Source organism: Danio rerio, chromosome 13, assembly GCF_052040795.2.
Source record: "Danio rerio strain M-AB ecotype USA chromosome 13, GRCz13ab, whole genome shotgun sequence".
In the NCBI taxonomy this organism is placed as follows: Eukaryota; Metazoa; Chordata; class Actinopteri; order Cypriniformes; family Danionidae; genus Danio; species Danio rerio.
In genome coordinates, this window is record NC_141033.1 from 18,577,046 (window position 1) to 18,589,784 (window position 12,739).

Genomic DNA, 12,739 nt, shown 5'->3' on the forward strand with positions numbered 1-12,739 from the left:
CAGCAACTAAAACACACAATGTTTTTGTGTGTGTGTGTGTAAATTGTGGGGACACTGTAGGTTGTTATTATGTTTTAATATTTCCCTAAATAAAAAATAAAAAAGTCATATAATGCGAAATTTTATTAACATTCCATAATATGTGCAATTTGTTTGTTCATAACTGATATATCAGACTAAATAAATCAGTGCAACAACTAAAACACACACAGGTTTGCTTTTGAGGGGACACATTGTTTTTGTGCTGTGCTAACAGTAATTTTCTATTGTCCTACCATAACCCTGCACCTAACAGTACCCCTTACAGGAAACCGTGTGCAGTTTTACTTTCTGAGAAAACTCATTCTGTATGATTTATAAGCCTTTTAAAAAAATGGGGACATAGACAGTGTCCTCATATTTCACCATCTCCTTGTAATACTTTTGTTATACCCCTGCCATTACACATTTGTGGTCTGATATGTGTCTGAAATAGTGTATATACAATATATGGAATAAAAGAGTACACCCCTCACAGATATTTGTTTAAATATCTATAGGATGGTAAACATGCAATGTAATGTGTGTACATATGCATTAGATTAGTCACTATCAAAGCAAAATCTGGAGCTAATCTAACAAAACTGTTCAAAAATGTGTAATATGTAATATTACTAATACATAATTTAATATGTTAGGGGAAAATCTTAAAAACAATTTTAATAAAGAGGAAAAATTGAGAGCATATAAAATAATTGAAATTAATATAAAACTTAGTTGAAATGTGTGTGTGTGTGTGTGTGTGTGTGTATAAACAGTTGAAGTCAGAATTATTAGCCGCCTTTTGATTTTTTCTTTTTTAAGTATTTGCCAAACGATGTTTAACAGAGCAAGGAAATTTTGACAGTATGTGTAATAATGTTTTTTTCTTCTCGAAAAAGTCGTGTTTGTTTTAGTTCAGTTAGAAAAAAGCAGTTTTCAGTTTTTAAAAAAAAAATTTAAGGTCAAAATTATTAGCCCCTTTAAGCTATCTTTTTTTTTTTTCAATAGTCTACAGAACAAACCATCATTATACAATAACTTGCCTAATTACCCTAACCTGTCTAGTTAGCTTAATTTACCTAGTTAACCTTCAAATGTCACTTTAAGCAGTATAGAAGTGTCTTGAAAAATATCTAATAAAATATTATTTACTGTCATCATGGCAAAGATAAAATAAATCAGTTATTAGAATTAAGTTATTAAAACAATTATGTTTAGAAATGTGTTGATAAAATCTGCTCTCTGTTAAACAGAAATTGGGGGACAAAATAAACAGGGGGGCGAATTATATAGGGGAGGTGGGGGAGGGGCTCATAATTCTGACTTCAACTATGTATATATATATATATATATATATATATATATATATATATATGTATAAGTCAATTTTGATAATTTTTTATTACTATTGTTGATAATCATGTTTACTAAACACAATACAGTTTAAGTTAAAAACAACTACCCAATATTAATTTAAATGTATTAAATGTCAATTACTAAATATGTTCATTGACCAAACTCTTATTTTAATAAATATAACTGTTTAATTAAACTGCTTTGTTAAATATATGATCTATGTTCACTGAAAACGGATACATATATACATTTTTTCATATACATTGCTTTTCTTTTTCTTTAAATGGTTATTTTCCTGATCACATTTGTCTTTACTAAATGAAATCCATTTTGACCACCTTTATTAGATGCATTTTATATTGCAAAAAAATCCTTTTTATTTTAAACAATACATAACTGCTTCATCTTGTGTTGTACTTGGATGACAGTAAATGAGATGTTTTTTTCCTTCTTGGTGATGAGATTGTAAATGTCTTGTTTGTTTTCTTTTTTCCCTACCACAGACACGCAGCGAGGCCTCAATGACGGTTTTAAGTGGACATGTCGTAGTCTGCATATTTGGAGATGTCACGTCAGCTTTAGTGGGGCTTCGAAACTTAGTCATGCCTTTGAGAGCAAGCAACTTCCATTACCATGAGCTAAAGCCCATTGTGTTTGTGGGCTCGTTAGATTATCTGCGAAGAGAGTGGGAAACCCTTCACAACTTCCCCAAAGTCTTCATCTTACCTGTGAGTGCATGCATTGAACAATGAGCTGTCTGTAAATATAATGCATTCATGTGACTCGAGTAGGACATTATTTTGCAGCATGTTTACTTTTACAATTATTTTGCATTAAAAAGTGCCATTTTTTTTAAGTGCAGCAGGTTCCGTGTGAATCTTTTACTTGGTTTCTTGCTCTAGTGCTTGTTAGCGTTGGCTTGACTGAGTATGAAAAACGGAGCCTTAAAGCTGCCGTCAGCAAAGGCTAGCCTTTAGATTAGACTACATCTCTTCTTCCCTCAGCACATAGTTAGATCAGCTGAATGTCACTGCCTTTAGAAAAGTAAATACTTGTTAACTAATTTCCTTGAGCTCCCGCGCTGTCTTTAATTTGTTTCTCTCTTTCATCCTCCTCTTTTCTTCTCTCTCTCTGCTGAAGGGTACGCCATTAAGTCGAGCTGATTTAAGGGCCGTCAACATCAACCTCTGCGACATGTGCGTTATCCTGTCAGCCAATCAGAACAATATCGACGATGCTTCACTGCAGGACAAGGAATGCATCTTGGCATCTCTTAACATCAAATCTATGCAGTTTGATGACAGCATTGGGGTCTTGCAGGCTAATTCCCAAGGTAGGGAGTGGCCAAGAATACTTCAGCATGCAGATGAAGTCCCTCAAGAGCTTTAGACTGTGAAACTGTGGGCTTTCAAAAACAACAAGGTCCAATTATATGCCCTGATGGTTTAATATTAAACTAGTGAAAAGAATTGCCACTGAATAAAAGCACATGCGATGTGTATGTTTAGACACTGTATGGAAGCAAATACCTACATTTTAGAATTTCCATTTCATATACAGTGGAGATAAAAAAATTATAGAGTAATGTGCAATTTTTAAATATCAAGGTCAATGCTCTGTCCTATTTTAGATTTTACCAACATGAGTTAAAAAGCAACTATTATTAAGCATATTGCATGAGTTACGCATGCAGAATCACAGAATACAAAAATTAAATGAGTTGAAAAGTTGGAGGAAGTGTTGGTTAAGTCACTGCCAAATTAAAGTAATTCATTACTATTTGCATTATTAAACATGTATTTTGATAAGTTTTTTTAATTACTTTGAAAAGTAACTCCATTACTCCAAGTAACTTAATTACTTGCCTTGAATTTATATAAATCTCTATTCATAGACGATGGAAATTAGTTCTTTAAATTTGAATCAAACATTTTAAAACCTTTAAGTTTTATTTTAATAAATAACATTTATGTTAAACATTACATGAATCAAAACTCAAAACGTTTCAAATTAATGATTCCATATTCTGTACATACCATACAGCCATAACAATTGTTAGACAAATCCAAAAACATTATCTCGAAGTATAGTCACACACACAAGCCTTGGGCATGGAGTTCGATGTGTAGTCATTAATCTGTTGTGAGGAAAATTGCAAAACAATATTGAGTCAGAGCAATGGTGCATTTGTTTAAGAAAGAGGAAATAATGTTAATCTAATCCTAATTGTATAATTATAATTATATATAATAATTCAGCAATTGAATTGATTGTGATCTGAGACTGGTAGTATGTCAAAGGTATGGACACCCCAAATGTAATCCTTACCTTCCAATCACAAAATGTTTATGTCGGATGAAAGATTCAGAAACTGTGTATAACTGATTATAAAAAAGAAAAAAAAAATCCCAGCACAAAATATGATTTAAAAAATCTGATTTGGTTGTGAACTCAAAATGTAGTGAACCCCAAACCTAAACTTTAAGTTTGGTTTATTGAGATAAACAAATCTTTTTTTTTGAGTCATTTCGTTCAATTCATTCAATTTCAACTTTTATGATGAACAATTGATTCAAGCCCGATTGAGGACACAAAAAATGTACTCATTTTTTCCTCCACCTGGACAATAGTGCGCATGCACGAATCAATTAATTACTTCCTTAGAGGACTTGTTGTTCTCGAGTCACATAAAAGCTTTGTTCAAAATAAAGACATTGAAAACATTAAAATAAGAAAATGGCAGCCTTGAGTCCTGACCTAAATCTAATCTTTAAAATCTTTGGTGACAAAGATATGGCTTAAAACGACTATAATCAGTGAACTGTGGAATGACTTAGAGATTTCACCCCCAAATAAAAAAAAAAAAATGTCTGTTTAACACAGAAGAAGATACAGAATATCTTTGAAGAATGTTGGAAAATGTTGGAAAACTGTAAAAAATTAATATCCATAATAAGACAAATAAATATAGTGGAAGTCAGGTGGTTCAATTGTTACAGGTTTCTCAATCTTCATTAACATTCTTCAATATACTGTATAATGTATTGTGTTCAACCAAAAAAAAAAAAAAAAAAAAAATCACTGGTTTGGAACAAGTCCAGGGTGAGTAAAAAATGACTTTTGAGTTTTAGAACTTTCTTCCTGGTAAGCTACAATAATTGCTGTCCTCTAATTCTGATCACCAGGTTTTCTACACAATAAATAGTTTTTATGTTTTTGATAAAACATATCAGCAGCAAAGAGGCACAACAAAACTTCTTTCCCTGTGTTCGCGTGGGTTTCCTCCAGGTGCTCCGATTTCCTTCATAAGTCCAAAAACATGTGGTTTAGGTGAATTAGGTAGGCTAAATTGTCTGTAGTGTATGCGTGTGAATAAGTGTGTATGGATTTTGCAGTGATGGGTTGCGGCTGGAAGGGCATCCGCTGCGTAAAGCAATATGCTGGATAAGTTGGCGGTTCATTCTGCTGTGGCAACCCCGGATTAATAATAATCTTTTGGGGACTAAGCCAAAAAGAAAATTAATGAATGAAAACTTTGATTCAATTTTGAACAATGAATACTGCATTATTACTGTAAAAAAAAATTTAAGTGTTCATAAATTGTTTTGTAATTTTTAACTCCACTCTATATCCATTATTTATTAAATTATGCTTGCAATTTTGAGCAAGTGTATTATATCTTCCCCTGTAATCACAGCTCTGACCAAACCCCCCCAAATAACAGCCCTAACGTTTCTATGCAGATTGCGTATTTGCCTCCAATTGCTGGACCGCGGCAGATTTGTTTGCCGACAAATTGACTCGAACAGATTGTTTATGCATTCAGATAAACATGTAACCCTCTTGTGCCCATCAGGATTCATCATCATTAAACAGACTGTACAAATCAGCAGCTTCACTTTCTCAGCTGCTCTTCATTACGTAAATTACACACACCGCACAAGCTGGCCCACAACAATTAACATTTCAACCATTATTGAGCATCCACTTTTTACACAGAAAGATGGTTTTAAAGCTTCGGAATGACAGCTTTCGGATGAAATTTGTCCAATATCGTCCCAAAGGCTAATGCTGAACAGTGTTTAGTGCTGTGTGAAGAGCGTATCCCCTCTGTGGCGCATGATAATGGATGCTAATCATACTGTTTAAGCATGTGAAGAATATATTATTACCAGGCCTAGATGGAAATTGACTACGCTTAACTGTGATTTTAGGGAATTATGTGGATTTGAACACCATAACATGTGCAGTATTTTTGGCGACTGAAAGCATAATCAAATTAGCCTAAATATCCAATAAAATAGCTGGAGACGACAAGAATATATAGAATTTCGTTACTGATGGGTTTATAGTTCTTGGGAAATCTGTGCACATTTGCCAAGCAGACCTGCTCATTACTGGTCTCTTAATTAGTTTTACTCAACATCTGCCATGATCAACAGCTAAGCAATGCTGTGTAATAAAGATTTATTCCATTACTAGCACAGTCTATTAGACCGCTTTTTGTCCTTTATTATTTATTAGACCATATTAACTCATTTTCTTGCTCGCAGATTATTCCCAAGTAAACGTTTGCATCAATAGAAATAACGATTTGTTTGTTTTCACTCCTAGATTGCCCCTCTACCTTGGCAGACAAATTCTAATTCATTCTTATTGATGAAATTACTCACACTACGTTAAAAAGTCTTGTTGCCTATCCAAGTTTTATGAACAACAGATAATAACTTGACTTCTAGTGGATCATTTGGTATCAGAAGTGGCTTATATGAAAGGCTAAGTCATCTCAGCATGATTCCCAGAGTTTATCAAGTTTCTTTGGATTCGTCTTCGATGCCTCCTCCTTCATCTTAACTCAGACATGCTCAATAATGTTCATATCTTGTGACTGGGCTGGCCAAGCCTGGAGCACCTTTTTTTGCTTTCAAGAACTTTGATTTGGAGACTATAGTATGAGGAGGAGTGCTATCCTGCTGAAGAATTTTCCCTCTCCTGTGGTTTGTAATGTAATGGGCAGCACAAATGTCTTGATACCTCAGGATGTTGTTGCCATCCACTCTGTAGATCTCTCGCATGCCCCCATAATAAATGTAACCCTAAATTGTGATTTTTCACCAAACTTGACTGATTTCTGTGAGAATCTTGGGTCTTTGCGGGTTCTCCAAGGTCTTTTGCAGTATTTGTGATGATTAGGATGCAGTTCAACATGATTCTTATGAAAAATCTACCTTCGGACACTTAAAAATGATTAACTAGAAATCAAGTTATTATTTGTTGCTTTTACAACTGGGATAGATGACTTTTGTCAATACTTTTGTCAGATAGTGCGCATATAAAAATGTATATAAAAAAGTTGAGATATAAGCTGCAGGTGTAAGCAATTACATCATAATACATCATCTTAATAAATAGCATTGCCCTCAGCACCTTGCAGTTTCTGTGCGGTTTGTTAAACTTGCACAGAAGGTGTTATTAAATAAATCAGCGAGTCTTTTGCCAGGAGAAAGTACTACACAGGGCACTACTAAAAGTGCTTTAGGGGCCTTTGAATAAAATACACAAAGTCCAGGCTACATAATGCATTAGCATTGGAAACAACAAACAAAGGCAGAATTTACAGCATGACTTTAAGGTTTGTATGTATGTGCAACAATAAACAAAAAGTTGCACAAGACCGAGTGAGATGTGAGCAGACTGGAATAAAAATGCTCTTTAAAATGATTAAAATTAAAAGTTTGTGGTCTGATACTGGACAATTTTAACACACTAGGTGTCTTCAACAATGCAGTTAAATTGTAATACTTATTATTTGCAAATTACAGTTGCTATTAAATGCTGTAAACCCCAAACTGTTTAATTCAGCTTAAAATGTATTTTAAAAAATGTCATTATATTTACATATTATAATCTGAAAACTATGCAAAAGTTTACATTGCACAAGGCAATTTTAGAGGAATGTTTAAATATATTTATAAAACAGTTTAGACTCCAAATTGTTTTTGAAGTATTTAAATTTACACAAAGTCTTCGAAGTTTTCATGACTGTTTATTTAAAAATAAACTTTCACTTTTACATCACTACATGTGTATATAGGTGTGTTTATGTATATATTAATTCAGTGCAAATATTTAGAGATATGCTCTTTTCTGCATTCAGTTCTTTTACACACAGACAATTCTTAAGATTACTGAGCAGGAGGTGTTCATATAATGTCTAATGAAGTTTTATTCATTAATTCATTTTCTTTTGGCTTAGCCTCTAATTTATCCAAGGTTGCCCAAGTGGAATGAACCGCCAACTATTACGGCATATGTTTTATGAGGTGGATAGCCGTTTATCCACAACCCAGTTCTTGGAAACACCCATACACTCTTGTATTCACACACCAATTTACTTTATTCAATTCACCTATAGCTCATGTCTTTGGACTGTGGGGAAAACCAGAACATCCGGCGGAAACACACACAGAAATGCCAGCTGGCCCAGCCAAGACTCGAACCAGCGACCTTCTTGCTGTGAGGCAACAGTGCTAACCACTAAACCACCACGCTGCCCTATTGAAGTTTTATTTATGTATAAATATAAATATGCTTGGTGGTTGATTGTGCAATTCGTCAGATCATTAGAGCTACGACCAGTACATTATAATAAACCACAAGATCTCACCTCTCAGGTCCCTAACAAGACCGCTGACTCTAACCATACATAAACTTAACTTCCAGCACGTTTGAGATCTCTTAGTAGAAAATTAAACACTTCTTTCGCAAAAAAAATAAAAAATAAAAAAATAAATAAAAAGCAAGACCAGCCTGATATCATGAGAAATGCAAAAGTATTTGCCAGTTTAGTGGCTAATTCGTACGAAATTGTATGATTTTAAAAGAAGGTGTGGGACCTAACCTCACCCCTAAACCAAACCGTCTTTGGGGGATGAGCAAATCGTACTAACTTGTACGAATTGGATCAAACGAATTCATACGAATTAGCCACTAAATCAAAAACTTACAAATTGTCGTGAGATTGTGTTGAAAAGACCATTCTTCAATTGATCGTGAACTTCTCAATGTAAACTAATCTGGTAATCATCACTTGTCTACCGTTAATCATGGGAGGAGGCTGCTGTAAATATCTAGTTGAAACCAGGGCTTAATTTATGCACCTCATTTTACCTATCCCCCTCCTCGCACCACCCTTCGCCCGCTCTTCACTTCTTCCAGGACTCCCCAACCGTCTTCACTTCCGTCCGCGCCACCCCCTGGTCTTCACTTTTTTCCACAACACCCCCCCCTTTACTTTATTCAACGACACCTCTACTAACCTCTCAATTCACAAAATAGGCACTGGTTGGAACGTAGCGTCACGTTTAAACTAAGTTCAGTGGTGCAACATAAACATTTAGTAATGTGTAAGTTGTAATTTAGTCTCCCTTTAAGTCACAACTAGGCTACGTACAACCAGCCCCTAGACCTTTTGACTTCTATAGACCATTTTGGGGGGTGTCAACAATAACAACGGTCCTAACGTATTTTCTGTATTGCATTTTTAATTTCCATAGCTTCCAAAAATCCAAAAAGTTCACATATTGCTACATAATTTTATGATGGTTATAAATGTTATGATTCCTATTTGCAAATTGATGGGTCTCGGCAACCAGCAATCTTCAAAATTTAGTTTTGTGTTCAACAGACGATATAACATTGAAAAAAATATATCATATTTTGTCTATTTTATGACAGAATATGAACACATTTTTTTAATATCAAAAATATCTTTGCATATATTCAGTCATTGAATTGTTTAGATGCTTTATAATGTGTAACATTTGTACATTTATCCAACATAATGAAACAGTTAATCAATACAACCAGCAGTATCATTGCTTGTTTTTTTTTTTTGTTTTTTTAGTTTCCATTTGGTTTTTATATACACCAGCTTCTTTTTATTATTTAACTGTGACTGTCACTGCATATTTGATGTCTTCACAATTCACACAAGAGATGGCATTATTTTCTGCACATTTAAGACAAACTCTCTCTGTTCTTTTTTATTTGTTTCGAGCTATAGAGAGAAAGGTAGTCAATTGAACTTCCCCATTGAAAAGAAGGACAACCCCTGAACAAAACCCCACAGCCCTTTGAAAACTTTGTGACCTGAATCTATTCCTGCGTTCTGTTTGTCACTGTAAAAAACTATACGCTTGCATTTTCCTCCAGTCGATGGATGTCAAAACAGGGCCAATGCATTATGCATATAGCATTACTGATTTAAAGTGTTTACTTGTCAGCTTGAGGAAATGCAAAAATGTCAAGTCATGTGAATTCATACTCTTGTCACTCCTGCTTGTATTTCATGGCATTTCACATAAAAGGTTTTCAGGATCCACTTCACCAATTTTATGGTAACAAAATGAACAGCATATAAAATTTATACCTGCTGCTTGATGGAAGGCAGCAAATGCTAAATATGCCTGAGCTGACCCTTAAAAGAAGACAATCTATACACTGTTTTAAACTAGCGTGACAGTCCACTTATACCACCACAAACTCTATAATATGTTCACTATGTTTAGCATTTTACAAAATACAGTGCATCTGGAAAGTATTCATAGCGCTTCACCTTTCCCACATTTTTTTATGTTACAGTCTTATTCCAAAATGGATTAAAATGATTTTTTTCCTCAAAATTCTACACACAATATGCCATAATGACAATGTGAAAAATTTTATTTATTTTTTTTAATTGGTGCAAATTTATTAAAAAAAAAAACAAAACAAAACAAAAAAAATCTCATGGACATAAGTATTCACAGAATTTGCTGTGAAGCTCTAAATTGCGCTCAGCTACATTCTGTTTTCACTGATCATTCTTGAGATGTTTGAGCAGCTTAATCGGAGTTCACCTGTGGTAAATTTAGTTGATTAGACATGATTTGAAAAGGCATACACCTGTCTGTATAAGGTCCCAGAGTTGACAGTGCATTTCAAAGCTCAAACCAAGCATGAAGAAAAAGGAATTGTCTGTAGACCTCCAAGACAGGATTGTCTCCAGGCACAAGGCTGGTGAAGGTTACAGAAAATTTTCTGCTGCTCTGAAAGTTCCAATGAGCACAATGGCCTTGATCATCCATAAGTGAAAGATATTTGGAACCACCAGGACTCGTCCTAGAGCTGGCCGGCCATTTAAGCTGAGTGATCGGGGAGAAGGCCCTAAGGTCAGGGAGGTGATCAATAACCCGATGGTTAGTCTGTCTGAGCTCCAGCATTCTTCTGTGGAGAGAGGAAAACCTTACAGAAGGACAACCATCTGTGCAGCAATCTATCAATCAGGCCTGTATGGTAGAGTGGCCAGACGGAAGCCACTCCTCGCCTGGAATTTGGCAAAAGGCATCTGAAGGACTCTCAGACCATAAGAAACAAAATTCTCTGCTCTTATGAGACTAAAATTGAACTCTTTGGAGTGAATGCCAGGCATTACGTTTGGAGAAAACCAGGCAAATACCATCCCTATAGTGAAGCATGGTGTTGGCAGCATCATGCTCTGGGGATGTCTTTTAGCAGCAGGAACTGGAAGACTAGTCAGGACGGAGGGAGGGAAAGATGAATGCAGCAATGTACAGAGACATCCTAAATGAAAACCTGCTTCAGAGTACTCTTGACCTCAGACTGGGGTGATGGTTCATCTTCTAGCAAGACAATGACTAAAAGCACAAAATATCAATGGAGTGGCTTCACAACAACTTGGTGAATGTCCTTGAGTGGTCCATCCAGAGCCCAGACCTAAATCCAATAGAACATTTCTGGAGAGATCTGAAAATGGGTGTACACTGTCGCTTCCCATCCAACCTGATAGAGCTTGAGAGGTACTGCAAAGAGGAATGGGCAAAAATTCCCAAAGACAGGTGTGCCAAGCTTGTGGCATCATATTCAAAAAGACTTGAGGCTGTAATTGCTGCCAAAGGTGCATCAACAAAGTATTGAGCAAAGGCTGTGAATACTTCTGTACATGTTTTTTTTAAAGGTTTTTTTATTTTCAATAAATTTATTATTTAAAAAAATGTGGTATTGTGTGTAAAATTTTAAGGAAATAAATTAATTTATCCATTTTGGAATAAGGCTGTAACATAAAAAAATGTGGAAAAAGTGAAGCGCTATGAATACTTTTTCGCATGCACTGTATGTATTTGTATAGCCATTAACTCGTGCTAATGTTTTGGTCGCAAATGCAAACAGATCTGCTGTGGCCCATAAGAAGAGCAGAATGTGACAGTCTCTTTCTGTTTTCTCTTCCAGGTTTCACACCTCCAGGGATGGATAGGTCATCTCCTGATAACAGTCCCGTGCACGGCTTAGTGCGGCAGGCATCCGTCACCACCGGATCAAACATCCCCATCATAACTGAACTGGGTGAGACGCGACTCCAGTCTGTACTGCTAACATGTCAAAGTCAAGTGTGATTAGAATCTAAACTCCCATATCAAGCCGCACTGATGTGTTCCCTATAAAGTGTGTGTCTGTAAAGTGTGTGAAGAGTCTTCCGCTGACTGGTCAAAGTCACGTCCTCATCACTTGTGCTTTTAATGCACTGGAGGAGACTTATAGGGAAAGAGCAAAAAAAAAAAAAAGAGCATGTAGTAGCAAAATGGATCCATTTATAAATAACAATGAGGGTGGCACTATTCCCATGGTGGGGGGACTCATGAAAGTTTTAGATCTCAGAGGGCACTAAAGCACCAGAGACCGGCCGCTTCAACTCTCCACTGACCCAATTACAGCGTGTTACACCATAAAGAAAAAGGCAGACACTTAAAAACTTCATGCAAAACATGAAGCTCTTCACATGCACACATACAGCATGTTCTGCTGAGATGTGCAGAAGATCCAGAAGTTCTCCTCCCTGAGGGGTTGCAAAGCCTTACATCTGAGACACAGGGTTTACTGGGATTTTACAGTTTTTCCACAATTGCTTTGGCTCAATTCTCCATTGAATTTTTCAAAACAATAAGTTAAGATATCTGAACAATTAGATCATTATTCACTTCAGACTGGCTTTTTTATTGATTTAAGCAAATTGCAACTGCAGTATATACAATTGTATATAGTTTGGACAAAAACGAATTGCATATGGATGTTGAAAAAAACTATTGTGTTGATTCACATTTATACAGTCAAACTCTTCATAACTTCTTAATAATTTTTCGTTGTTTAAGCCATCACATATAAAACAATTTATTCATGCTGCATATTATTTGTATACGCGCATGTTTACACCATAAATATCTGATACTGATATTGCTTGTAATGTCTGCTAAATTGGTAAATGACCTCCAGTGTTGGGTAAGTTACTTTAAAAAAGTAATAGATT

The 12,739-nt window shown here is 35.3% G+C and overlaps 1 protein-coding gene across 33 annotated transcripts in view; it reads left to right on the forward strand.

Moving 5' to 3' along the window:
* kcnma1a (potassium large conductance calcium-activated channel, subfamily M, alpha member 1a) overlaps positions 1 to 12,739 on the forward strand; it is a 368,217-nt gene that overhangs the window by 332,601 nt on the left and 22,877 nt on the right. For all 33 annotated transcript variants that reach the window (XM_087278365.1, XM_087278370.1, XM_087278341.1 and 30 more), the window contains 3 exons: positions 1,881 to 2,105; positions 2,518 to 2,710; positions 11,668 to 11,781. In XM_087278365.1, the coding sequence (XP_087134491.1) occupies positions 1,881 to 2,105; positions 2,518 to 2,710; positions 11,668 to 11,781 (532 nt within the window). The remainder of the gene's footprint in view (positions 1 to 1,880; positions 2,106 to 2,517; positions 2,711 to 11,667; positions 11,782 to 12,739) is intronic.